Here is a 26268-nt window from a genome sequence, read left to right as displayed (position 1 = left end):
TCAAGTAGGGAAACTGAGATTCAGAGCAAGGTAGCAACTTACCCAAGATGACCCAGAACTAGAACATCCAGATCTGCCCAGGAGGCCAGGGACCCAAGCTAGGAGAACTGGGGGCTAGGTGGCTGGGCTGGCGAGGGCTGGGGGCACAGTCAGGACCCAGGATGGTCCTTAACCCTGACACTCTCCAATGACCAGACCCTCCCCCGAGCCCAGGCTCTCATCCTTCCTTCTCAGAGTCATACGTGGGCCTCCAGGGAAGAGTGGACAGAGACTGAGGCAGACAGGGTCAGGAGGCACCACCACTTGCCCAAGGACAAACATCCTATAAGTCATGGAACCAGAATTCAAACCCCGTCTGCTCCTCTCTAAAGTCCTCATCAGGCTACCTAATTTGGCATCAGAAACCAGGCATAGAGCTCAGGCCTGTCACTTTTTAGTATGAGCTGGAGCTATCAGGGAAGGCTTCCTAGAGGAGGGGGTCTCATTGACAGAAGAAGTTGGGAGATGACACTGAAGAAATTTGCATGTGTGAGAAGCATTTGTATCTTTGTATATATCTGTATGTGAACATATGTGTGAATGAGTAGGTGTGTGTGTATATGTACGTGTCTATGTCTGGTCTTGAATGTGAAAACTTCTCTGCGGACTCTCTCTCACACACACACAAACACACAGAGTCGTGCGCACACGAGCATGCGCCCCTTCCTCTGGGTTAATATTTTCCTGCCTGCGTCAGCACGGTGCCCGTCAGCAGGCCACTCACTGCAGAAACGTGCCCTATCTGATCTGGAACAGGGGGCTGAGTGTGGGCAGAGAGCTTATCTCAGCAACCCCAGGCAAGCTACTCTCTCTCCACTGTCCTGCTCAGCCTGAAAAAGGAGGCACGCCCAGAGGGCCTGGCTACCGGGGTGTGATGTGACTACACCATCGCCCCAATCACACCGGCGGCTCCCCGAGTGGAGCGGTCTCCCTACCTCCTTCCAGGGGGGCAAGGTCGGCTGCTCCCTGAGATACCTTCCCTACCTGTCATCTCTGCCCAAATCTGGAGGCCTCTCCACACATATATATGTTCCATTGAGGACAAAGAGAGAATAGAGACCCCGAGGAAATGTTCACAAGGTGCCCCCCTTCAGCAGGAAAGCAGCTCTGAAATGACCATGCTAGCCTGCGGGAAGGTGGGATTTGACTTACAGCTTTCCAGGAACACAGTGATTGCCCAGGGGGCTGTTCAGAGGTCTGTGTGGGCAGGGACTTGGGCCCAGGCACCCACAGGCATTGAGCCCAGGAAGGCTTGATGGAACACAGGGGCCCAAGGTGAGGTGGGGCCTTCCCAGTTCCCGGGCCTCTCCCAGTATCAATGGAGGTTCCTCTCACGCTCAGGCTGGTCCCCTGCAGTACCAGCTGAGCCAGATTGGACTGAGCAGGTAGACACAGTCTCTTCTGCTCTCGGTATAGCTGAAGGTCCAGCGTGAGTCAAGCCCAGGTGTCCTGGCTCCTAGCCCGGCCTGAGGATGCCCTAATGCATCTCTGCATGGGAGAGACAAGGATGGAGCGTACAGCGAGGAGGACCACCCCAGCAGTGTTGTTCCCCACGGTGCAGAATTAGCAGCAGTGACTGCAGAAGGGGTGGTTTAATATGACGGTGGTTGACATTGTAATTGGATGGAATTGTAGGAAGGAAATGAGAACATGTTGCTGAGTGAATTTAGAAGAGTCAGCAGAGGTTGGGGGAGAGACCCTCCCGAGACAGAGTACAACTTGTTCAGCTCTGGTGATGGTCTAGGTGCCTCCATTGCCCTGTCCCACACCAAGGAGGGTATCCAGAGAGCTGGTCTTGTCTTCTGGGCTTCCCATCTCGTCTGGCTGGGGGCACTAGATTGGCCCTCATCTCCCCCGCCCCACCCTCCGTAACAGGGCCAGAGGCCTTCCTCTGCCTACAACTCTGAGCTCTCCTCTTGATGTCCCTCAGCCCAAAGACTGGGCATCTTTGGTCAGGTTTCTATGGCAGGAGAGACAAGGATGGAGGGCAGGAAGGCTTTACTGATTACAGAGTGAGTGGAGTTGGAAGAAGGGCTGCCTATGTCTGCCTAGGCTGACCCAGAGAGCCTGCCCCGTCTTGGGGACAATGCGCTATGTTTCAGTTCCAAACAAGGATTCCCACCAGCTACGCGGATGTCAGAGGAGCTGAGATGGAGGCGGTGGACTGGACAGAGATGAGTCCCCAGCAGTCAGGCCAGCTCAGATGCCCAAGCCTAACGCCTGGAAGCAGGCTCCATACCCCTTTAAAGCATTTTTAAATGAAAATTTCTAACATGCACCAAAGTAGTGTATGAACCTCCACATAACCTTCACCCAATAAAATCATCAACCTTTTGGCACTCTGGTGTCACAGATGTGTTGGGGTTTTTTTCTTTTATGAAGTATTTTTAAACAAATTCCAGCTACTATGGCATTTCACTCCTGCATTCTTCAGTATTCATCTCTAAAATCTATGAACATTTACTTACATAATGACTATCCCATGCCTAACAAAATGAACAATTCCATGGAATTACCAAGTACTCACATTGTTTCCAAATATCTTAATTTGTTGGTTTGTTCCAGTCAGGATCCAAACACATTGCACTGGATTAAATGTTTTCTTAAACATGACCCGTTCCCTTTTCTGTTCTGTTCACATTCTGTTCCTGTCACTGTCACTACTGAGTAAATGTGGTTCCATAGGAAGTCACAGTTCTGGGTTTGTGTTTGCTTCCTTGTGGTATCATTTAACTTTTCCTCCATCCCCTGTATTTCTTAGAATATATAGGAAGTTAGCTCTAATCATGTAATTTTATTTAGGATCAATTTGGGGGGTAGGAATCCTTTGTGGACAGTCCTGTGTGCTTCCTACTGTACTTCATCCAGAGACACATAATGTCTAGTTGCCCCAAGCTTAGTGATGCTGACCCGTCAGTGGGTGCAGAGGGTGGCAGCCTGATCCCACCACTGTCAAGTTCCCCATCAGCCATTCACCTTCTGGTTTCATCCTTTGATTTCTGCCTAAATCAATATCAAAAATCCTTCTACAGTAAAACATTTTAAAGGAGAAGCTCTGAGCAGCAATTTCTTAACCCACAAGTAAACAAGAGTCAGGGCTTCCCTGGTGGCGCAGTGGTTAAGAATCCACCTGCCAATGCAGGGGACACGGGTTCAAGCCCTGGTCTGGGAAGATCCCACATGCCACGGAGCAAGTAAGCCCGTGCGCCACAACTACTGAGCCTGCGCTCTAGAGCGCGTGAGCCACAAGTACTGAGCCCGTGTGCCACAACTACTGAAGCCTGCACACCTACAGCCCGTGCTCCACAACAAGAGAAGCCCATGCACCGCAACAAAGAGTAGCCCCCGCTTGCCACAATTGTAGAAAGCCCACGTGCAGCAACGAAGTCCCAACATAGCCTAAAATAAATAAATTTATTTTAAAAAAAGATTCTAATAATGGTGGCATCTCAGGCACTGAGTTAATCAGAGCAAAGAGGGAGTCCAGATCAGGGATGCTTCATGAGAGGACGAAAGAGTGAGGTGGTAGCAGAAAGGAGCAGTGAAAACCCCAGGGACCTCCTGGCTGGGAGCCTGAGTGTGGGGCTGTTTTGGGGTTTGGGGTGTTCAGGGGTGGTTCCCCCCATCCAGGTAGTGAGCTGTGGTTCCTAACTCAGACTTTATAGACAGCAGACCTGAGCTTGAATCCAGTTTGGCTTCTTAATTGGTGCTGGGTGCCTTTGAGCAAGATATTCAATTGGGTGTCTTCATCTGTATGATGGAAATACTAATCCTCACCTCGCAGTGTTTTGGGACAATGAGTTGGTGGTGAGTGCCTGGTGGGGAGTAAACACTCTGTGGTGGAGAGGACGCCTCTCTTTTTTTTTTCTTATTAGTTATCCATTTGATACATATCAGTGTATATATGTCAGTCCAATCTCCCAAGAGGATGCCTCTTCGAGGAAAGGAACCCTGCACCCCATCCCTTCTGCCCTGATTGACTCTTGCCTGACTCCAGGGCCAAAGCTAGAAGGGCTGCGGGGCCTGGGGATGGGGTAGGAAAGGATACCGTGCTCATTCCACAGGCAGACAGCAAAACCAAAGCCCATGGACTTCCGCCCAGATCTCAAGATGCTCCAGCCAGCTGGGTGCATCTGGTCTCCAGCGCTTCCCATTACAGCTCGGCCGCTCAGCTCTTGGACTTGACTTCCCGGTTGCCGCCCCCCAACCCAGGGTCTGGGGGCGGGGCTTGGCCCAGGCACCGGACAATCGCCAGCTCAGTCAACAGGCAGTCAGGTCCAGGGGTGACAGGGCCTGGAGCAGGCAGCCTCCTGGGGATGCCCCGGCCTGCACAGGATGTTGTGCAGAGCAGGTGCACGATGAATGTATGTTAAGAGAACTGAGCTCCGCCTGCCCTGAGTGGGAGAGAAATAGGCTGTCAGGGAGGGCAACTAGGCCTGTGGGTGGGGTGGGGTGAGGGGAAGTCTTGGGCATCCCCAGGAATTCATGGCTCGGAGACCCTGAGCCCTGGGGCGAACAGCCGGGAAGGGAGTACAGCCGGGGGGTCCTCACTCCTGCTCTAGTTCCAGGCTGTTCCTTTCCTGCTCCACCTGCAGCCCTGGCCCCCAGTTAGCCTCTCAACTGCTTTCCACAGCAGCTGAGGCAACTTAGCCTAGGCTTCAGGGGGGCGGTTGAAGGGGAGGGCATGTTGAACCCCATCCCCCTCCCAATCACACCCTTTTTGCAAGACTCATGAGACAGCACTAGCGACCGCTGATGGCGGCCTAAGCTGACGCCTTCGGCCAGAGTCCATAGGAGGCACCCCCCAGGAGCCCCCTCCTCCCCCGCCCCATGAGGGACTGGCTGGGCCAGCCTTAGTCCCAGGGTCCTGCTCTTAGGAGGGTCGCACGGCTCCATCCAGCTCAACCCACACACCTTCGCTGTGGCCTCCAAGTTTTCTGTTCCACGTCACCTGTGCTGCTTCCTTTCTTGTTTTGTTGACTTTTTGCTGTCTGTTTGCTCTGGCTAAGCCTACAGCCCCAGGATGAGAAGTCTGAACTCAGGGCATTTGAGCCTGAAAGACAGCAAGCTGGGAGTGGGGCGGGAGGGAATGAGAGAGGGAGAGCTGTGTGCTGGTTCCCAACCTCGGTCTGGGGGAATCTGCTGTTCACCTCCCTACAGGCAAGCCGGGTTGGGAGGGGCAAGGATGGGTGGACAGACTTTCCCAGCCTCACTGCAGGCAGGTCTTGGCTTGTAACGTCAAGTTGTTTTGAAGTTCAGCCCCAGAACTCTAAACACCTCATTTCTCCAGGAGGTTTGAACACCCCTTGTAGGGAAGAGGGCAGGTTCTCTGGAAGTTGTTCCCTGCTTTCAACCCCTCGCCCTTCAACCAAACATTCCCCTTGTGAAGCCCCCAGAACCAAGCCTTTCTGATTTTTCAACACCTCCATGAGACTCTGTTACCCAATAGCCTGTGAGGTGGCACCACAGGGATTGCTGTCCCTCCACATTTTACAAAGGGAAACTTGAGCCTCAGAGAGGGTAAAGGGACCTCTCCAAAGTCAATAAAAGAGCTTGGGGTAGAACTCAGGCTTCCTGGCTCCCAGCCTAAGCTCTTTGCCCCACTTCAAGCATCTCTCAGATCATGGAGCACTATGGAAAGGCGGCACCAAGCCCCGGGTGCTGGGTCAGGGGCCAGCACACCCAGACGTGGCTACACACGCACACTGCATGCCAGCACACATACCAGGGGCATAGGCAACCTGGGGCCGCCATGCTCTCCCCATATCCCAGCAGACCAGACACCACTCGGATCCTTATGTCCTTCCCACCCACAGAGGGAGTGAGAGGAAGCTTTGGCTGGATGCCCACACTCACTGCTCCTGGCCTGCCTGTGGTCTGTGGAGCATGCCTGCCCTCTCAGGGTTAGGATGGGGGAGCCATCCTGGCCTGTAGCCGGGGGCTTAAGGGATAAGCTCAGGGAAGCCACTGCCATCAGCACGGGCTTAGAGTGCCTGGCATTGTCAGCTGGTCCAGCCAAGCCTTCCTTGGGGAGAATGAGCATCATCAGGGAGATTCCTCACCTGCCTCCCACCCAGGCTTCCTTCTCTGACGGCTCACCACGCTCCAAAGCCGCATCCCCCTTTCAGGGAGACACCTGAACCCGTGCACACGTGCCCTCAGAAGAGCTATGTGTTCACCACCCCCCCAGTCTTCGTGGGACACCCTCCACACCTGTGGCCCACATCTTTGGACATCCCACATGGCCTGTAGGCACAGTGAGACATGAGCACACTTCTCAGACTCAGGCATGTAACACAGCGTGTACCCCCATATGGAAGAATACACAGTTCCATTCTACATACCCCCGCTGCCCCTACCTGGACCACGGTCACGTGAAGGTGAGGGGTGAGTCACCTGCCAACCCGTGGGACCTGCTGAGCCAGCAGGATGGGAAGCCCCAAGCTGAAGGCTGTGGCCTTGAGGGACCAACACCCCATGTGGGGCCCGCCCTGCCACCAACCCACAGTACCCCAGTAACACTCCACTTCCACCCTTATTATCTCCTGCCCACACCCTCAGCCAGAACTCATGCCAGAAAGGCACCTCTAGTCCTTTCAGGTATGTATATATATATCTGCAGCTGAGCTAGCTGTCTGTCACTGTGTTGCCTCAAGGGCTCCCACCAAACTTCTGCTGTTAAATACAGATGCCCAAGGAGAAAAACCACGAATCCAGCAGGACCCACCCTCTTTCCTCTCCCCATCCAAACCCAAGCCTCCTATCTATGCCTCCTCCATGGAAGCCCTTCCTATTGATGATAATTCACATCTCTTTCTCCTCTTAACTTGCGTACACTTGAGTCAAGAGCCCCACTCTGGGCCCAGACAGGCTCTGTCCCACCTGTATATGCCTGTTCAGGAGGCTGTCCCTGAGACGGGGAGCTCGCTGAAGGCAGAGGGAGAACCAGGTGGCCAGAGTAGCCCCCCAGGTGAGTGTACTGTCCACCAGATGAAGGAAGCTGGTAAAGCTCCTCATACACCATTATCAGCAAGTCAAGTCTTGCTGGGTCTGAAGAATGTCCTTAAGCTCCTACCATCTGCCAAGCATATCTGTAAACATTGATCAACTTTGTACATGCATTAATATTAAGAAACATCACTCCAAGTCTCGTTATCTTTCATGTCTGAAAATATGTCGTGGTTAAGAGTGTTGCCTCTGAAGCCAGACTCCTGGGTTCAAATCCCAACTCTGCCGCTTACTAGTTATTTAATCTCTCTGGGCCTCAGTTTCCTCATCAGTAAAAGGGAGGCAATAACACATATGAAGTGCTTGGGAGAGGGCCTGGCCTAGGGAAAGTGCTGAGTTTGCTGCGACTGTTCTCCCTCCCTCCACTAATCTAGTGCCTTATAAGGTGTCCCTAGCAATCCAGTCTTCGCACAACTTGCCAACATAATCTAAACACAGATCCAGTGGGGTCTCTTCTGTACTCAAAATCCTTTTGTGGCTCCTCGTAGCCCTCAGGATGGTATCTGGCTCCTGAGCCCTGCTCACAAGGCCCTTCACACCTGTTCCAGTGCTCCAGCCTCACCATCTCCCCTCTCACTCTGCCCTGAATACCTGGACTCCCCTGGACCCTTTCTGCCTGAACCCTCTGTTCCACGGTGTGCTGGTGAATGCTTAACACCTGGCTTTCTAGAATAATGTGTACTTCTATATATGTACACAAATTTATCATAAATTTTATTGGTACAAAGCTGTGAAATAGCACACAATTTACAAATACTACTAAAATATACAGTGTTCTTTACTGTAAATTCTACAGCATCAATTGCTCTGTAGAATTCTCTCTTCGATTTTTGCCAACCCTTATATCTGTAGCCAATCTGTGGTTGCAGTTCATCCAAGATCTGACAAAATCAGATCGTGAACAAATGCTTGATTACTATTCAATTCTGCAAAAAGTCATTCACATCATTGACTAACGAGCATAGTCCTGACCTTAATGTTGGCTGATATTTTCATTTACATTAAAGAGTAAGACAAAAGTAAAAGAACAAAGACACGTATTTGAAACATCAGTCATTCACCAAAGATACGTGACCTTTTTTGCTGAATTGGATGACGGTCTTCAAATATTGGAAGAATGTTTCCTCAAGGTTTTGTGCTATTCATAATGTAATGGCCATAGACATGACAAACTTTTATGTTTCATCTGCGTTAATGTTTTCTCCATCGCTTTCTTAAGTCTAGACCAGGGGTCAATAAACATTTTTGTTAAGGGTCAAATGGTAAATATTTTAGGTTTCGTAGGGCATACAGTCCCTGTTCAACTACTCAGCTCTGCCGTGGCCGCGTGAAAGCAGCCACAGACAGTACGTAAACAAATGCACGAGACTGTGTTCCAATACAACTTCATTTGCGATAGCTGAATTTTGAATTTCCTCCTGTCACAAAATATCTTAACTATTAAATAATATAAAAACCATTATTAGCTCACAGGCTGGATTTGACCTGCAAGCTATAGTTTGTTAACCCCCGGTCCATGCAATCAACAAAACCATAAATTAAGCCCTGATTTGTAGTGTTAGTTCATTTCAATGATGCAGGGAATGCCCTGGCGGTCCAGTGGTTAGGACTCTGTACTCTCACTACCGAGGGCCCAGGTTCAGTCCCTGGTCGGGGAACTAAGATCCCACAAGCTGCGTGGTGCGGCCAGAAAAAAAAAAAAAAATTTTTTTTTCAATGATGCAAATACTACCACCATGACTGTTTATAAACTACCAACGTAGAGATAAGCAGCCATACACCATTAGGTAGTTCCTCCACCCAAAGATTCAGTAGATATAAATAACTTCAAGAGCATAAAATGTAATAACAATTAGGAAGTAATGTTTCATTAATTATTACCTTTGTTTTAAAAATAATGTCTGTGATTATACATTTATACAATTTAATTTTTAATAATGTCTGTGTTTAACAAGTGGTTTGCCAAATTCCTGAAAATGTAACAATTGGCCCTTGTAAGCTTATTGGAGTGGCTTCAGAACCTCTGCCTCTGTCTCTGAACCAGGCTGTCCCCCATGGCCTCCCTGGCAAACTCCCACTGACCCTTCCAGGCTCAGGGTCTAACGTTACCTTGGCCCTGACCTCCCCTGGGCTTCTCTGAGCTCCCACAGCCATGTGGCCCTCTCACGTAGCCAGTAAAGGCAAAGCTACCTCACTTATTTTCCTACCTGTTTTCCCCTGAGGGGGGACTGAGCACAAGGACCAACAATCTTGTTCACCTCTGAATCCCTAGAGCTTAGAAAATACCTGGCAAATAACAGGTGCTGGACAAATATTTATGGAATGAAGCAAGGAAGAGCCGAGGAGTCTTGAGGAAGGACCCTGCAGTGAAGAAACAGGATTAGGGAAGTGGGCTGACGAGAGGGGCTTAATCCAGGAGTTCAGAATGTCTGGGAAGGCAGGGTCAGAATGTTGCCTAGTTGCTGTGGGCACCTTTGGGTGGGGATATCTGGTCAGGCTACTTATATCCTAAAGCATCACTCTGCCCCCAACAGGTCCAGGCTCTCCACTCTCCACCTCACTCAGCCCAAATTTCAACGGAGTTTTCTCTTAGCTCCCCAACACTTCAGAAGGAATTTATAAGGGAGACTCCCTGGTCTTTGGTGACCAGATCAGGAAACACTTTGTCTTTGGTAGACGAGGACCAAGGAGATTCTCTCGATTTCACAGAGAAACAACCTCAGTCCAGGGCTGGCAGGTGCCTGAACCAAGGCTTAGATATCCCAGGGCTTCCTCTTCAACTGTGAATCCCCTAAACCCTGGCTCAGAGCTACAGGCTACTTTGTTCCCCGGGTCATCCTGTCTATCTCCCTTGCCTTCGAACAAAACAGCTCTCTCCCACTGGGGCTGGGTGGAATGACTTTTCCCCACCCTCCTGGGAAGCAGTCCAAGAAGAGGCACCTCATCCTCCCTGATCCGCCATCATCTGCCCCCTCTGCAGTCTCACCTAAATCCTTCCTGCTTTCGTGACACTGCCTTTCCTTCCCAGAAAGGGACCTTGGCTCCCACCTTAGAAGTGACCTCACCAAGGGGTAGTTCTCCACCCCCAGCCCTTCCCCAACCCCACGGCAGAGCCAGGACCTAGCCCAACCCAGCTTGTATCTCTGCACTTCCTGAGGGCCGTAACCAGGCCAGGTCAGCTGACCTGCTGGAGCCACCTCTCCCATCTTTGACCTTTGCCTGGGATCCACCCTTGCCTACCCCCTCTCCACGACACATACACACACACCCCATCCTGGGGCCCAGGCTCCACTGTCCACCTGTCCAGACTCGCCTTCTGTCCTGCTGGCTGACACACCCAACCTAGCTAGTGCCCTGTGGTAGACTGTCTCACTCAGGTCAGTGAGAGGAGAGGTCACCAAAAGCCCCAGTGTTATGAGTGGGCAAAATGAGGCCCCCAGAGGGCCTTGAGAGTGTGGACCCTGAGAGCCGGCCCAAGGCCTCAGGGTGGGTTAGTGGTAGGGACAAGACTAGATCCAGGGCTGGATCCTATGCATAGTCTCCCATCCCTGCACAGGATGGTCTCCTTGCCATGGACAGCCACTAGCCAGGAGACTCAGAGGGTTCCCCGGAGGAAGCTGGGGGTACCAGAGGAGTCAGAGGCCAGCGTCAATTCTAGCAGAGGACAACCTTGCCCTGCAGAATTTTGAGAAGTTGGATACCTTTGACATCACTCCCAGCTCAGTGCTGAGGGGAAGAAAACAGACCAGCTCACCCAGTAATCAGTGTTCCTTACCAGTGGCATACTACATGGGGGTGGGGTGGGAGCAGTCCTCCCTGGGGACAAACAATAGGGGGTGCGTGACCTACAGAGAACTGAAAAACAACCGAACTGACTAAAAGTCAGCCTGCTTATTAGCAGCAGCAGCAGCAATTCTAAACAATGTCAATAATAAAATACTTCTTTCAGAAAGAGTGGATCACTCACGTTGCCCCTCACTTAGTATACCACTGTTCCTAACTACACATTCACTCCCAAATTCTCGCCTATCAAATTCACATTATTTCTTAGATCATAGGACGATTTCATCCCCTTTGGAGAATTTATGGATCCTTCAAGGGCATCTTTGTTCTGAATGTCTACTTCTGAGCCTCTTAAGAAGTATTAATCAGTTCCTACAAGGGTACTTGATTCATTAATTACTCATTCATTCATTCATTCACTCATTCGACAGCCTTGGAAGACCTACCAAGTGCTGGTTGCCGGACGTACCATGAAGAACAAGTCATAGGCCCAGCACTGGAGAGCTTACAAGGCATGTAGGGAAGCTGGTGAGCAAAGAAGAAGTCACAATGCAGAGATCAGAGATAAAAAGCACAAGGGCCTGTAGGAGTTGAGAGGATGGGCACCTAACCAAGCTGGGCAGAGGGGGACACCAGGGAAGCTTTCCTGGAGGAAGGGACATTCACTTTATAATTTTTTTTTTTTCTTGCGGTATGCGGGTCTCTCACTGTTGTGGCCTCTCCCGTTGCGGAGCACAGGCTCCGGACGCGCAGGCTCAGCGGCCATGGCTCACGGGCCCAGCCGCTCCGTGGCACGTGGGATCTTCCCGGACCGGGGCATGAACCCGTGTCCCCTGCATTGGCAGGCGGACTCTCAACCACTGCGCCACCAGGAAGCCTGAATGGTGGCTTTTGAATGGCTCTGTACAATCCTGCAATTAGAACTATTCTGTGATTAAAATTTAAAAAGGAAGATTAGAGTGAGGATTTGTTGCTTTACTGGCTGAGATGGCTGTCCCAGGCACTCTAGCCGCTATGCCAAGATATCCACTCCTTCCACAGCCTCCCATTCCTATACCCAATTCCTAACACTGGGGCTCAGAAAGTGGTCAGACTGACTCCCTGTCCTTATAGGCATCAATTAGAAAATCCTACGGGGGAACTTCCCTGGTGATGCAGTGGTTAAGAATCCACCTGCTAATGCAGGGGACATGGGTTCGAGCCCTGGTCCGGGAAGATCCCACATGCCGTGAAGCAACTAAGCCCTTGCTCCACAACTACTGATCCTGTGCTCTAGAGCCCGTGGGCCACAACTACTGAGCCTGTGCACCACAACTACTGAGGCCCACGTGCCACAACTACTGAGGCCCATGTGCCTAGAGCCCATGATCCACAATAAGAGAAGCCACCACAATGAGAAGCCCGTGCACCACAACAAAGAGTAACCCCCTCTTGCCACAACTAGTGAAACCCCGTGGGCAGCAATGAAGACCCAACACAGGCAAAAATAAATAAATAAAATTAAATTTAAGAAAAGAAAGAATAGGGACTTCCCCGGTGGTGCAGTGGTTAAGAATCCGCCTGCCAATGCAGGGGACACGAGTTTGATCCCTCGGGGAAGATACCACATGCTGGGGAGCAACTGAGCCCGTGCGCCACAACTACTGAAGCCCGCATGCCTAGAGACCGTGCTCCGCAACAGGAGAAGCCACCACAATGAGAAGCCCGCACACTGCAACCAAGACCCAACACAGCCAATAAATAAATTAATTAATTAAAAAAAAAAACAAACAGAAAGAAAGAATATCCTGTGAGGACTTCCCTGGTGGTCCAGTGGTTAAGGCTCTGTGCTTCCAATGCAGGGGGCCTGGGTTTGATCTTTGGTCAGGGAACTAGATCCTGCATGCCACAACTAAAGATCTCGTGTGCCACAACTAAAACTTGACACAGCCAAATAAATAAATAATAAATAAATAAATATTTGAAAAAAAAAGAAAAAGAAAGAGAAAATCTTATGTTTGTTCCTGAGGCACATGGACCTGGTCTGGTACTGCCCATCTAAACCTGCCAGGGCACCCAGTTAGGGCCAGGAGCCACTCCTGGGGCAGGGCAATTTCCCTTACGCAGTTATCCTGTAGGAAGTCTAAATGCAAATGGCCAGCTGGCTGGGTTTCTATGGATGCATCGTCCTTTCTCCACCTCAGACTTGTTTAATGAGAAAGATCACAACCTTCCTTATAGGGAGGATCCTCACTTCTATTTGTGCTACCTACCACCCTTCATGGGCAGACATGCACATTCTTCTCAATATAATGTTTACAGGAGATGAAAGGAGAATGGTCATTGATAAGGCCAGGGAAGAAGCGTACTAGCTCCACCTAACAGACCCAAATGGTACACCTGAAGCACTTGACAGTACCCACAGCTGAACCAGACTGGGACCCCACTGAGGGAGGAATGCCCTTATTAGAGCACTGCCGTAAGTGCATCTTGGCAGAGCTTCCCTTCAAAAAGTAGTACCAAAGCAAAAGAATTTGAACAAAATTCAAGAAATTCAGCAATAACTGGAAATTTTAGGTCTCGCCTGGGTGGAAGAACTGCCAGATGTCAGGCAGAGAAGATTCAAGGCTTCCTGGTAAGGCCTCTACCTAGTACTCTTTCAATACTCTGGGAATAAGTGCATGGCCCCAGGGTCCAGACAACATGGTGAAATGAAGCACCCCTGGCCAGAGCAGAGAGCAAAGGTAAAGAGCTTGGCAATTCCAGATACAGAAACCCAGAGGAGGCCAGAGGCTGGAAAGGCAGGAGCAAAGGCTCAGAGGTGGGCCCATACTGAGAATGTCTACCCCAGAGGGGAAAGCCCATTTCGAGACCTAGGTGAGGGGCTGGAGACAGGAAGATGTTGATGACAGTGATGGGGGTGGCGGAGATGGGCGGTGCTGGTGAACTAACCGGGGAAAGGTGGTGACGGTACAGAGGACTTAGAGGTGATAGAGACTGGGACAGGTGGTAAGGGCTGTAGTGACTAGGATGACGAGGATGACAGGCACAGGTGGTAACAGTGAAAGTGACAGGGAGACGGGAATGGAACTAGCCAGTGGCAGGGTTGGGTAAAGGCCTTTAATAAAGAAGACAGTTGTGGGTTCAGATAGCAACAGCCTTGGGCATGGGGCTGGGACAGGGATGGTGGCAATCTGGAGACGGTAACACGGTGATGGAAACTGGGTCGAGTGACAGCATGGTTAAGAAAGTGGCAGTGGTTGTGAGGCAGGGATGCTGATGAGGGTGGCAAATGAGTGACAGGATGGGAGATGAGTGATGACAATAAAGGTGACCCGGGGTTGACACGAAATGTGGGAGGTGAAGATGTCTGTGCTGTAGAGACACCCACCCTGCCCCCTCCCCTGGGCCTGTTTCAACATCAGAACTGTTTTCTAGGCTGCAGGTCCCATGACTCAGGACCATCCACCAGCTGCCCCCAGATAAGATCTCTGGGTGCAGCCACAGCCAGAGGGGCTGGCTGGGTGCCTTTCTTGGCTACGTCCAGGCTCATCAAGAAACCTTAGTGTTCCAGAGCCTGTGCTCCGCAATGGGAGAGGCCACAACAGTGAGAGGTCCGAGTACCACAAAAAAAAAAAAAAAAGAAACCTTAGTGTTGCCTCTGCCTCCTCTGTCCTGGGCACACATCCACCCCAATCTGAGGTCCACCAAGAACCCCTAAACTCCCTCTCCTTGGAGACTACAGCTTCCACAGCTGTCCTAGCCGGGGATTTGTCTATTCCACCAGCTTCTTCCACAGCTGATTCTTCTAATGCTTTGTCATAACCATTCCCTGGAAGAAGAGAGAACAAACGTGGGCTTCGAGGGGAGATCTGAATAATCCCATCCATTCATTCGGCAAATATTTACTGAACCCCTTGCATCATATGAGGCGCTAGCTTTTACAATCAGACCTGTGTTTCCCTGTCTCCATGAAGCTCAGTCTCGGGGCCAGACAGGTAAATGGCAGTCACCATGGAGAAAGAGTTCTATTCCCTTGTAATGGAGGAGGGCAGACTGCTTTTTAAAACCTGAGGAGAGTGGGTCCCATTAAAGGAAATCTCAGGACCTGTGTTAGTGACCCTTTGCTCAGCTGAATACTTTACCAAAAACGTTTAGAGTATAGTGAGCAATCCAGAGGGAGAAAGTGAGGAGGGAAAGTAAGAAGAGAAAAAAAACCTGTGATGTGGCCAGAGGCTAGGATGCTAAGTAGGATAAAGGGCCAGTGAGAAATCACCACCAGCCTGATTTCCAAGAACAGGAGTGCCTGATACTCAACTTGAATGTGTTAGGTTTGTGCAAAGTAAACTCCCTCCATCTCCCCAAGCCTTCAGCAGTTTGTTACTAACATAAGACCTGCTATAAAAAGGGAATTTCTTTCTCTTTCTTTTTCTTTCTCTCCTCCCTTCCCTCCTTCCTTCCTTCCTTCCTTCCTTCCTTCCTTCCTTCCTCCTTCCCTCCCTCCCTCCTCTCTCCCTCCCTCCTTTCCTTCTTTCCTTCCTTCCTTCCATCATCTGAATCTAAGACTGTTAGGAACCCCAGAAGAGAATCATAGAACTTCTGTGCTGGAACTTGCTTTGGGTCTCAGAGCAGCCTGGTTCTCTTGACATCCAGGCCTCTCATCATACTCCACTTACTTCCCTGATCATCTGATCTCCTTCCAAGGCAGGGTCTGGCCCCCAGCTGGCTCCTCCCTGCCCGTTAGCTTGGTGATGGATGGGCTCACGGGGCCACTAAGCAGGAGACTTAGGAAGCTTCAGTTTCCCAGATACTCCATGACCGGTATCCTACCCGACATGGCCACACCCACTTTCCAGTCTCATCTAGTACTCTAAGCTCCAGCCTCAACTGAATTCCCTCCAGCTTTTCCAGGGAACCTGATCTCCTGCCACCAGGCTTTTGCACAAACTGTTACTGCTACCTGGAGTACCCCATCTGGCTGATTCCTTCTCCTTCTTCAGGTCTCAGTGAAGAGGTACAGGGCTGGCTTTATGGACAGGTGACCTGGGCCTTAAAAGGGCCCTACACTTGATTTAATACTGTTGCTGTCTTGAAATTCTAAATAATTTTTGAATAAAGGGCATTTTCATTTTACACTAGGCCCCACAAATTATGTATCCAGTCCTGTAGAAATGTTTTGTTCTGGTAAAATGTCCCAATTCCCAATTTCACCTGTTTGATTGTATTTGTAGTCTCCTCCACTAATTCATCTTTAAGTTCCATGAAGACAGGAACTATTTGGTAGGCTCTGGTTTCCCTTTTCCTAACAGTCCTCATTTCCATTTGGTAATCCATTTTGTTTGGGTGCAGCTGACATCTCTCTTGGGGCCAGAGATGGAACATGTGACTTAAGATAAACCAATTAATTGGGCCATGCTTGTGACACAGGGCTGGGCATGAAGCCAAGCTGGTCCAATCAGAGTGTGCCTCTGGGTATTTTCTGGAACTGTGGTGACAATGATGCTCCCTCTTCCCTGCTGGACATTAACAAGAAGCATGTAGCCTGGAGTCAGGTGTCTTGGAACCATAAGAGAATCCAGGTTTAGGATGAGGCTGATGCCTCATGGAAGGAGGAGAGGAAAAACAGAATGGAAATGAGTGCTGGATCAAGCCTCACCTGAAGTTTTCCTCTGATTTTTCAGTTTTCTGAGCCAATGAATTACCACTGTTGCCCAAATCAGATCGAGTCAGATTTTTATGCACCCTATATGATCTTGTATATATCTTGCTCATTATAGTAATCCTGGTATCTACCACAACCTGGCATGAAAAAGATCCTCAATAAATATTTGATGAAATAATAAGGAAACAAATGAATTAAACCCAAGCCCTCTGGCAGAAAGACCAGAGGTACAAATTTATATATGAGACTTTTCCAGGAGTTTTTCTGCAGAGTTTCTGCTGGTCTTCTTGATCCTGTATACCTTAAGGGACCCCAACAAGTCCCCATCTTTCCTGGCTAGGGCCCAAATCCCTGGGACAGGCCAGAGCTTAGTCACTTTCTGTTCATCCCCAAGCAGCTAGGCCTGCTGTGGCTTCTGTCTTCACTCAAGTGTCACTGGGCTTAGAAGCTTCCCCTGAGACTGGGACCTAGGTCTGGACTGGCACTGCCTGACCTAGGAGCTTCATGTAAGTCACCTGTATTTATTTATTTATTGGCTTAAACAATAAACATTTATTTCTCACAGTTCTGAAGGCTGGGGAATACAAGATTTTTAAAAAATTCTTTTCCATTATGGTTTATCATAAGATACCGAATATGGTTCCCTGTACTATACAATAGGATCTTGTTGTTTATCCATCCTATATATAATAGTTTGCATCTGTTAATCCCAAACTCCCACTCCATCCCTTCCCCACCTCCCTCCCCCTTGGAAACCAGAAGTCTGTTCTCTATGTCTGAAGCCACCTGCATCTGAGACTCAGCCTCCTGCTCTGGGGGATGGCAGTGAGGATGGAGAGCCGTTGACTTCAGAGGGTGAGATGGCCCTGACTCTTTTGTTGCCTAGGATTCTAAACTTCTGTGACACAGACAGGCAGCTCTACCAACTGGAAATGGGGAGTTTTAGTCAATCCTGCTGTTCTCTTATTCAGCAGGTATTTGTCGACAGTTACTATGTGCCCTGCCCAGGCACTGGGACTCTCATCCCCATTCTCTAAACCTCCTGCTTCCCGACCCCTTGCGCTGAAAATCTGGGTTGTGACCTCAACACCTAAAGGCTTCCCAAGCCCACATCCTGACCCCTGTGATGCCCACCTCTTTACCTCCTGTCTCTGCACTCACCCACACACACACATCAGACTCATTGCACAGATGTGTGGCTTCTGGCGACCTGCAAGGAGGAGTGCCTTCGAGCTGGGTAAATGTGTATTCAGCTGTGCGTGGGTGTGTTGACGTGTACTTAAGCGTGCATGGCTGTAAGAGTGTGTGTGTGTGAGGCCATGGAGTGGAGGTGCGCGTCAGAGTTTGAACGTGGAAGTACTGGGTGTACAGGAATGTATCTAAGTGTGTTTGAGCACCAGAGTGTGGGTGAGTGTGAGTCACTGTCAGAGTATGAGTGTGCATGTATGAATATAGGTGGGTTGAATGTGAAGTGAGTGTGCCTGGGTGTGTTGGTGAGTGAGTGAGTGAGCGTGTAAATGCACTTGTGTGACTAGGCACACACCCCCCCAGCCCCCAGAATTCCCTGGCTGTCCAGTGGTTAGAACTCCGAGCTTTCACTGCTGAAGGCGCCGGTTCAATCCTTGGTTGGGGAACTAAGAAAAAACGCACAACCCCTCCAGTCCTTCACCAGTTACAGCAGACACACCCTCACATGTATGTGGGCATACTTGCACCTCTTAGGGCCAAAGGTGGCTCAAGCTATAAACCTTCAGTCCAATAAAGGGGAGACTTTGTCCCCAGGCCGGGATCAGTTTCCCTTCTCCACCCCTGACTTGGAACTGGGGAGCTGACTTCCCTGGGTAGCTAAAGGCTACCTCTCCTAGGAAGGAGCTCCCTCAGACCAGAGCCTGCAGCCTGCCTCCCCGCTTAAGCCAGTCCCCTCCCTACTCCCCCCATCTCATCTGTTTCCGGCCAGGCCCTGGCAGTGACCCTGAGCAGAGAGGCAAAGGATGAGGGTGGGAGGCAGGACATTCCAGGTACTTCCTTGGCTATGGGGTGGGGGTGGGGTGTCTCCATGGAGATAAGCGGTGGACCATGTCCAGGTGGTTATCAGAATTCCCAGAGTCCTCCCTTCCCTCACCCAGTCAGGCCTCCTTGGCTCTGAGCACAGTGAGGAAGCCTGGCAAAAGTCCAGCATTCCTCAAAGGGGCTTCCAGAGAAGAGACAGGGGCTAGAGGTTCCTGGGAGTGGGCCAAGAAGACTTCCCAGAGCAAGGATCAGAGAAGCTGGTTGAGATGACTGCATCTGGTTTAAGCCTTTATCCCCAGAGAGCTCTGGAGACAGAGAAGAGTAACACCCACCCCTTCTCCACGCCACATCACATCTGACTTGAAGGTATGACCAAGGCAATCCAGGGAGGTGTCAGATTATTAGTCAGTTTTCAGCCTCTTCATAACCTCACCCTACTGGCAACCTCAGCTGTCCATAAGACCCCCCCATTAGTGACCCCCAGACCTCCTCTCCTTCGGTCATATGCAGGATTGGGTAGGGGCACACAGACCCTCTTTCTCCTCCCAAAGCTACTGGAACTCCTGGTGCATTGGTGAGAGCTGGAAAAGACCCCCGGTGTCATGGTAATTGTCCTGGGAGCTGAAGCAGGATGGCAGTGAGCCCTGAGGAAGGATTTCCTGAGTAAAAAAGAAACAAGGTTTGGAAACACAGACTGGGATTTTTGCTTCTGTCTTCAGCCACCCTGGGATCAACCCTCTCCCTCTAAACCCCTAATGCATCACCACAACCATTCTCAACCTCTACCAGATCCCCAGAGCCCCACAAAATGGTGGGGTGCCTACCTCTCCATTACTCAGGAACCTGAGTTTTCTGGAGAAGAACCAGGATGGGAAAGGGGATCTGGTTTCATGTCCCCTGACTCCAGTCTTCCTAGGGAAAGTTGGTTCCACTTGAGTTGGAGGGATTGGGGCTAAACAACCAGGCTGAAGCCCTTTATTTTTTTAATTGAAGTACAGTTGATGTACATTATATAAGTTACAGGTGTACAGTATAGTAATTCACAATTTTTAAAGGTTATACTCCATTTATAGTTACTATAAAATATTGGCTATAGGGCTTCCCTGGTGGCGCAGTGGTTGAGAGTCTTCCTGCCGATGCACGGACGCGGGTTCATGCCCCAGTCCGGGAGGATCCCACATGCCGCGGAGCGGCTGGGCCCGTGAGCCATGGCCGCTGAGCCTGCGCGTCCGGAGCCTGTGCTCTGCAGCGGGAGAGGCCACAACAGCCCGCATACCGCAAAATAATAATAATAATATTGGCTATATTCCCTGTGCTCTTTTTGTGTGTGTGTGTGTTTTTTTTTTTTTTTTCTGGCCACACCGTGCAGCAGGTGGGATCTTAGTTCCCCGACCAGGGATCAAACCCGTGCCCCCTGCATTGAGAGCGTGAAGTCTTAACTACTGGACCACCAGGGATGTCCCTCCTTGGTTTGTACAGTATATCCTTGTAGCTTATTTTATATATAGTAGTTTGTACCTCTTAATCCCCTACCCCTATATTACCCCTCCCCCACCTTCCATATCCCATCTGATAACCACTAGTTTGTTCTCTGTATCTGTGAGTCAGTTTCTTTTTTGTTATATTCACTAGTTTGTTATATTTTTTAGATTCCACATATAAATGATATCATACAGGCTTCTGCCATCTTTCCAGCCCTCAGTCAGACAGGCGTGGAGACACTTCTAGAAGTAACATCACGATGGCTGCCCAATGAGAACCCCAAGTTCAGTTCAAACTTCTATTGGTTGGTGATGGTGGTACTGGAAAAACTACATTTGTGAAACATCATCTGGTGAATTTGAGAAATATGTAGCTACCTTGGGTGTTGAGGTCCATCGCCTTGTGTTCCATACCAACAGAGGACCTATTAAGTTCAATGTATGGGATACAGCCGGTCAGGAGAAATTTGGTGGACTGAGAGATGGCTATTATATCCAAGCTCAGTGTGCCATTACAATGTTTGATGTAACATCGAGAGTTACTTACAAGAACGTGCCTAACTGGCATAGAGATCTTGTACAAGTGTGTGAGAACATCCCCATCATGTTGTGTGGCAACAAAGTGGGTATTAAGGACAGAAAGGTTAAGGCACAGTCAATTGTCTTCCACCGAAAGAAGAATCTTCAGTACTATGACATTTCTGCCAAAAGTAACTACAACTTTGAAAAGCCCTTCCTCTGGCTTGCTAGAAAACTGATGGGAGACCCTAACTTGGAGTTCATCTCCATGCCTGCTCTCGCCCCGCCAGAGGTAGTCATGGACTCAGCGTTGGCAGCGCAGTGCAGGCAGGATCTAGAGGTTGCTCAGACAACTGCCCTCCCAGATGAAGAGAAAGTGAAGCTGGACCCCAGTGTCAGAAGTCTAGTTTTATAGGCAACTGTCCTGTGATGTCAGTGGTGCAGCGTGTTTGCCACTTTACTATATAGCTAAGCAGAACATGTGCTTAATCTTTGGGATGCTGAAGGAGATGAATGGGCTTCGGAGTGAATGTGGCAGTTAAAAAAAAATGCCTTCATTTTTTGGACCTGCTTATTTAGGTGTTTTGGAACACAGTTGTTTCCTCCTTGAGTTTCAAATATAAGACTGCTACAGTCACATCACACACACGCACACGCGCACACACACACACACAAAGTGATATCATACAGTATTTTTCTCTGTCTGACTTATTTCACTTAGCATAATACCCTCCAAGTCTATCCATTTTGTTGCAAAGGACAAATTTTCGTTCTTTTTTATGGCTGAATAGTATTCCATTGTATATATATTTATATATATATATGCATATATGTAGTATACATATAGTATAAGTAGTATTCCATTATATGTATATAATGGAATATTATTCAGCAGATGAATGAATTAAGATTAACAGATGAATGGATAATATATATACCACATCTTAATCCATTCATCTGTTGATGGACATTTAGGTTGTTTCCATATCATTTTCCATATCAATTGTAAACAATGCTACTATGAACATTGGAGTGCATGTATCTTTTAGAATGAGTGTTTTTGGTTTTTTCAGATATATATCCAGGAGTGGTATTTCTGGGTCATATAATAGTTCTATTTTTAGTTTTTTGAGGAACCTCCATACTGTTTCCACAGTGGCTGCACCAATTTATATTCCCACCAACAGTGTATGAGGGTTCCCTTTCTTTTTGGAAAAAACATATTTATTTATTTATTTAGGCTGTGCTGGGCCTCAATTGCAGCATGCGGGATATTTAGTTGCAGCGTGCGAACTCTTAGTTGCAGCATGCACGTGGGATCTAGTTCCCTGACCAGGGATTGAACCCGGCCCGCCCCCTGCATTGGGAGCTCGGAGTCTTAGCCACTGGGCCACCAGTCCCAAGGGTTCCCTTTTCTTCACATCCTCACCAGTGTTTGTAACTTGTGTTATTTTTGATGATAGCCATTCTGACAGGTATGAGGTGGTATCTCATTGTGGTTTTGATTTGCATTTCCCTGATGATTAGTGATGTTGAGCATCTTTTCACGTGCTGCTTGGCCATCTGCATGTTCTCTTTGGAGAAATGTGTATCCAAGTCTTCTGCCCATTTTTTAATCAGGTTGTTTATTTTTTTGATGTTGAGTTTTATGAGCTGTTTATATATGTTGGGTATTAACTCCTTATCAGTCATATCATTTGCAAATATTTTCTCCCATTCAGTAGGTGTCTTTTCGTTTTGTCAGTGGTTTCCTTTGCTGTGCAAAAGCTTTTAAGTTTAATTAGGTCCCATTTTCTCATTTTTGTTTTATTTCCTTTGCTTTAGGAGACTGATCCAAAAAAAAATATTGCTACTATTTATGTCAAAGAGTGTTCTGCCTGTATTCCTCTAGGAGTTTTACTGTCTCTGGCCTTTTTTTTTTTTTTGGCTGTGTTGGGTCTTCGTTGCTTCGTTGCTTTGTTGCTGGGCTTTCTCTAGTTGTGGCAAGCGGGGGCTACTCTTCATTGCAGTGCTCAGGCTTCTCATTGCAGTGGCTTCTCTTATTGCGGAGCATGGGCTCTAGGTGCGTGGGCTTCAGTAGTTGTGGCATGTGAGCTCAGTAGTTGTGGCTCACAGGCTTAGCTGCTCTGTGGCATGTGGGATCTTCCCGGACCAGGGCTTGAACCCGTGTCCCCTGCATTGGCAGGTGGACTCTTAGCCACTGCGCCACCAGGGAAGCCCATGGTCTCTGGTCTTACATTTAGGTCTTTAATCCATTTTTAGTTTATTTTTGTATATAGTGTTAGAGAGTGTTCTAATTTCATTAGTTTACATGTAGTTGTCCAGTTTTCCCAGCACCACTTATTGAAGAGACTGTCTTTTCTCCATTGTATATTCTTGCCTCCTTTGTCATAGATTAATTGACAAAAAGTGCATGAGTTTATTTCTGGGCTCTCTATTCTGTTCCATCGATCTATGTGTCTGTTTTTGTGCCAGTACCATAGTGTTTTGATTACTGTAGTATAGTCTGAAAGTCAGGTGGGACGTCATTCCTCCAGCTCTGTTCTTCTTTCTCAAGATTGTTTTGGCTACTTAGGGTCCATACAAATATTAAGATTATTTGTTCTAGTTCTGTGAAAAATATCCTTGCTATTTTGATAAGGATTGCATTGAATCTGTAGATGGCCTCAGGTAGTATAGCCATTTTAACAATATTAATTCTTCCAGTCCAAGAACATAGTATAGCTTTCTATCTGTTTGTGCTGTCTCCAATTTCTTTCATCAGTGTCTTATAGTTTTCCAAGTACAGGTCTTTTCCCTCCTTAGGTATGCTTTTTCCTAGGTATCTTATTCTTTTTGATGCGATGGTAAATAGGATTGTTCCCTTAGTTTCTCTTTCTGTTAGTTCATTGTTAGTCTATAGAAATGCAACAGATTTCTGTATATTAATTTTGTATCCTGCAGCTTTACCAAATTCATTGATGAATGAATTGATGAATTCGGTAAAGTTGCAGGTGAAGGAGGCTCCCCACCTGACTTTCTCCTTCCTTTGCACTGCCAGCATTCCCAGGTGCACAACTCAGTGTCCCCACCTCAGGACAGGCTCCCTCCTCCCAATGAGGAGGCCAGTACCTGCACAGACCCTCCTGTGGGGGACCAAGGGCGTCTCTGGCCTCTGGGGTCTCTGTTCAGGGTGGAGTAGTCCCTCCTCTCCCCTTCCCACCCCACCCAATTCTACCCCACCCATGCTTCCCCAAGCCTGGGGGGGCCACACCCAGGCTTTTAGACAAACAAAATCAAGGGGAAAGAGTTAGCAAGAAGGAGGGAGCTCATTACTAGGAATTAAGGAGGAGGTATGCCCTGGGGTAAGATGAGTGGGACTGGTCACTCAGACTCTCTTAGGCACATGACATGTTCACTTAGAAGTACACATAGAAAGACCCAGACACAAAGAGTCAGGCAGGGACAGAGACACAGAAAGAGACAGAGACATGGTCAGCCAGGGGCACAGACCCAGAGCCATACCAGACAGACTGAGAGAAAGATAGGTACACCCAGCAGCACTGAGAGGTGCACAGCTGCGTGTGCGCACACACAAGCAGGCACACAAGGAAACGGAAACCCAGCTCAGGTTTCAGGGAGGTGGATTTCAATGCCAGCAAGTCAGAGCTTTAAGGAACCATGAGCTCCTCCAAAGATGGCTGTGGAGAGGACTAGCTCAGGAAGAAGGGACAGAGATGAGACGTGGGATCTTGATTCTCTCTCAAGTCCACCCTGGCAAATGGATTAAGTTACTTTCCTGAAAGAGATGAAGAGGTTTCTTTCTAGAACTTGCTATCAGACAGAACTGCTGGTAGGAGGCATATCTTAGAAGGGAGTAGGGGAGGTGGGAAGCTTCGCTCCTGCCCCCAGGGGCCATGCTGCTACTTGGCTTCTGTCACTGGGCGGCCAGGCCTTCCTCTTCCTCACTCGGTCTGACCTTCCATCCAGCGTGTTCCCTAGGCTGCACGCTCCTCTTCTCTCTACACCCGTGGTGGCCCCCTCTTGTGTCTCCCTTCTATTCCTCCCAAAACCCTCCTCAAGTTAGGGCACGGTAAGCCATCACCCTGTTCTCCCTCCCCCCTCTCAGGAACTTCAGATTCGTGGACGGAATCTGAGGCGGAAGTGGATATTAAATTCAATGACCTTTAAAAAACAGCCTTCAGATCTCTCCACCAATCACCATCCCCCCTGTTCTGCAGGAAAAAATCATTTTTTTGACATTTATTGACTATTATCTTCCATTACCTCCTCCTCTCAATGTCTCCCTATTCACAGATGAGGAAACTGAGGTTCAGGGAAAGAAAATGACCACCCCAGTATCACACAGCTAGAGAGAGGCCAAGCTGGGCTTGGAATCCAGGTCTGACTACTTGTTCACCACTGGGCCAGAAGCCCTCCCACCACCCCCTGGTCAGGGTCAACTGCAGGAGTTGAGAGTAAGAGAAGACAAAGGGCATGGGGCATGCTGGGGAGGATAGCAGAGTGAGGGTACCCAAAGCGGGACAGGTGTGGCTGCAGTGAAACTCTGAAGCACACATTCTCCTCCCTTGGTTTGCCCTTTCTCCCCCCAGGGCCTGAGAAGGGGACACTCCCTCTGGCTCAGGTCCCTTCAACATTCCAGACACGCCTCCTGGGAGCTGGGGACAAGTGGGTAGAGACCTGAGATGGAATTGCCTTCCCCCAGCCCCACCTGCCCAGAGTCCAGGCTGTGCGACCCACCCACTCTGGGCCATGGTCTCCTTATCTGTGAAGTGGCTGGGGAGCAAGAGTTGGCTTATCCTCTAAAAACCACAGTTCTCCTCCAGACCCAGACATCCCAACGTAGTTAACTCTGCAGGAGAGCTTGGGTTGGGGCCGCCTTCCCTTTTTATTCCCAGTGAAAGTTGAGGAGGATTCGGTAAGGAAGGAGCAGGAGGTGGGAAAGGGCACGTGATCTCCCAGCAGAGCTTCCCAGGCTTCAGTCAGGGCACCAGAGTTAGTCCAATCCCAGATCCCAGCCTTACAGGACACAGGGGTGCCTCAGACTGAAGAACTGAAGCACAGGAGGCACGAATGAATGCAGCTGTGGTCTCTGGGTTCAGACAACTGACTGTAGAGATGGTGAAAGAATGGGTAAGGCAGGGATGACTTCCTGGAGGAGGTGATGGAGAAGATCAGGAGGATTTTAGTGAGTGGGCAGTGAGGTCGGAAGGCACAGGAGCACACAAAGTAGTCTGGGGTGGATGGAGCATCGTGAGGGGAGGTGTAGGGACCAGGGCCAGGTCCTGGAGGGCCTGACTGCAGGATGGAGGGATTTGAATTGTCACTGGGTAGCGGTAGAAAGAGGCCCAATTTCAGCGGGGGTTTTCAGAAAGATCCCTCTGGTTGCTGTGCGGACTGACTGGAGCAAACTGGAGTCAGAGAGGCTGCTCAGGGGGCTGTGGCCAAGGTCTAGTTGAAGGTGATAGAGCCCAAACAGCTGCGAGGTGTAGAAGGCAATAACAGGTTCCCGGTCTGATTGGTCTCTTCCAACAACAGGGAGCTCACTATTTCTTGGGTAGCAGTCCTCTCCTTTGGGCAGCTCTGCCTGGGAGAAAGTTCTTCCCTAAGCCAGGCTTCAGCCTGCCTTCCTGGGGTAGTAGGTGGGTGCAGGGTTTGGGAAGATGTGATTCATTGTACTGGGGGATCCCAGGAAGATGGAAACTTGGGGGAGAGTGTGGGACTCCGAGTTCAAGCTGAGCTGAAGGAGCTCTCTGACCTGTCTGTGTGACTGACCCCTGCTCCTAG

General features: G+C 49.3%; 2 protein-coding genes across 2 annotated transcripts in view; one reads left to right on the top strand and one right to left on the bottom strand.

Annotated features, from left to right (window-relative positions):
• The window catches only part of AQP7 (aquaporin 7), an 86517-nt gene extending 60249 nt beyond the window's left edge, over window positions 1-26268 (bottom strand). The window contains 1 exon segment of the mRNA XM_022551556.3: window positions 1-26268. This exon segment is cut by the window's left edge and continues 9078 nt beyond it. The gene's annotated coding sequence lies outside the window, so the exon portion shown is untranslated.
• On the top strand, window positions 19080-20947 carry LOC111163172 (GTP-binding nuclear protein Ran-like). The gene has a single exon (XM_089912521.1). The coding sequence runs from the start codon at window positions 20480-20482 to the stop codon at window positions 20894-20896; it is 417 nt and encodes a 138-aa protein (XP_089768647.1). The 5' UTR covers window positions 19080-20479; the 3' UTR covers window positions 20897-20947.

Source organism: Delphinapterus leucas, chromosome 6 (assembly GCF_059928025.1).
Source record: "Delphinapterus leucas isolate spDelLeu-1000000601 "Yukka" chromosome 6, BTC_Dleu_Yukka2, whole genome shotgun sequence".
Lineage (NCBI taxonomy): Eukaryota > Metazoa > Chordata > Mammalia > Artiodactyla > Monodontidae > Delphinapterus > Delphinapterus leucas.
This window is presented reverse-complemented; position numbering and strand designations above follow the sequence as displayed.

Bases quoted from the DNA above. Each gene is read 5' to 3' on its own strand.
- LOC111163172 (XM_089912521.1), top strand. From the start codon at position 20,480: ATGTTTGATGTAACATCGAGAGTTACTTACAAGAACGTGCCTAACTGG.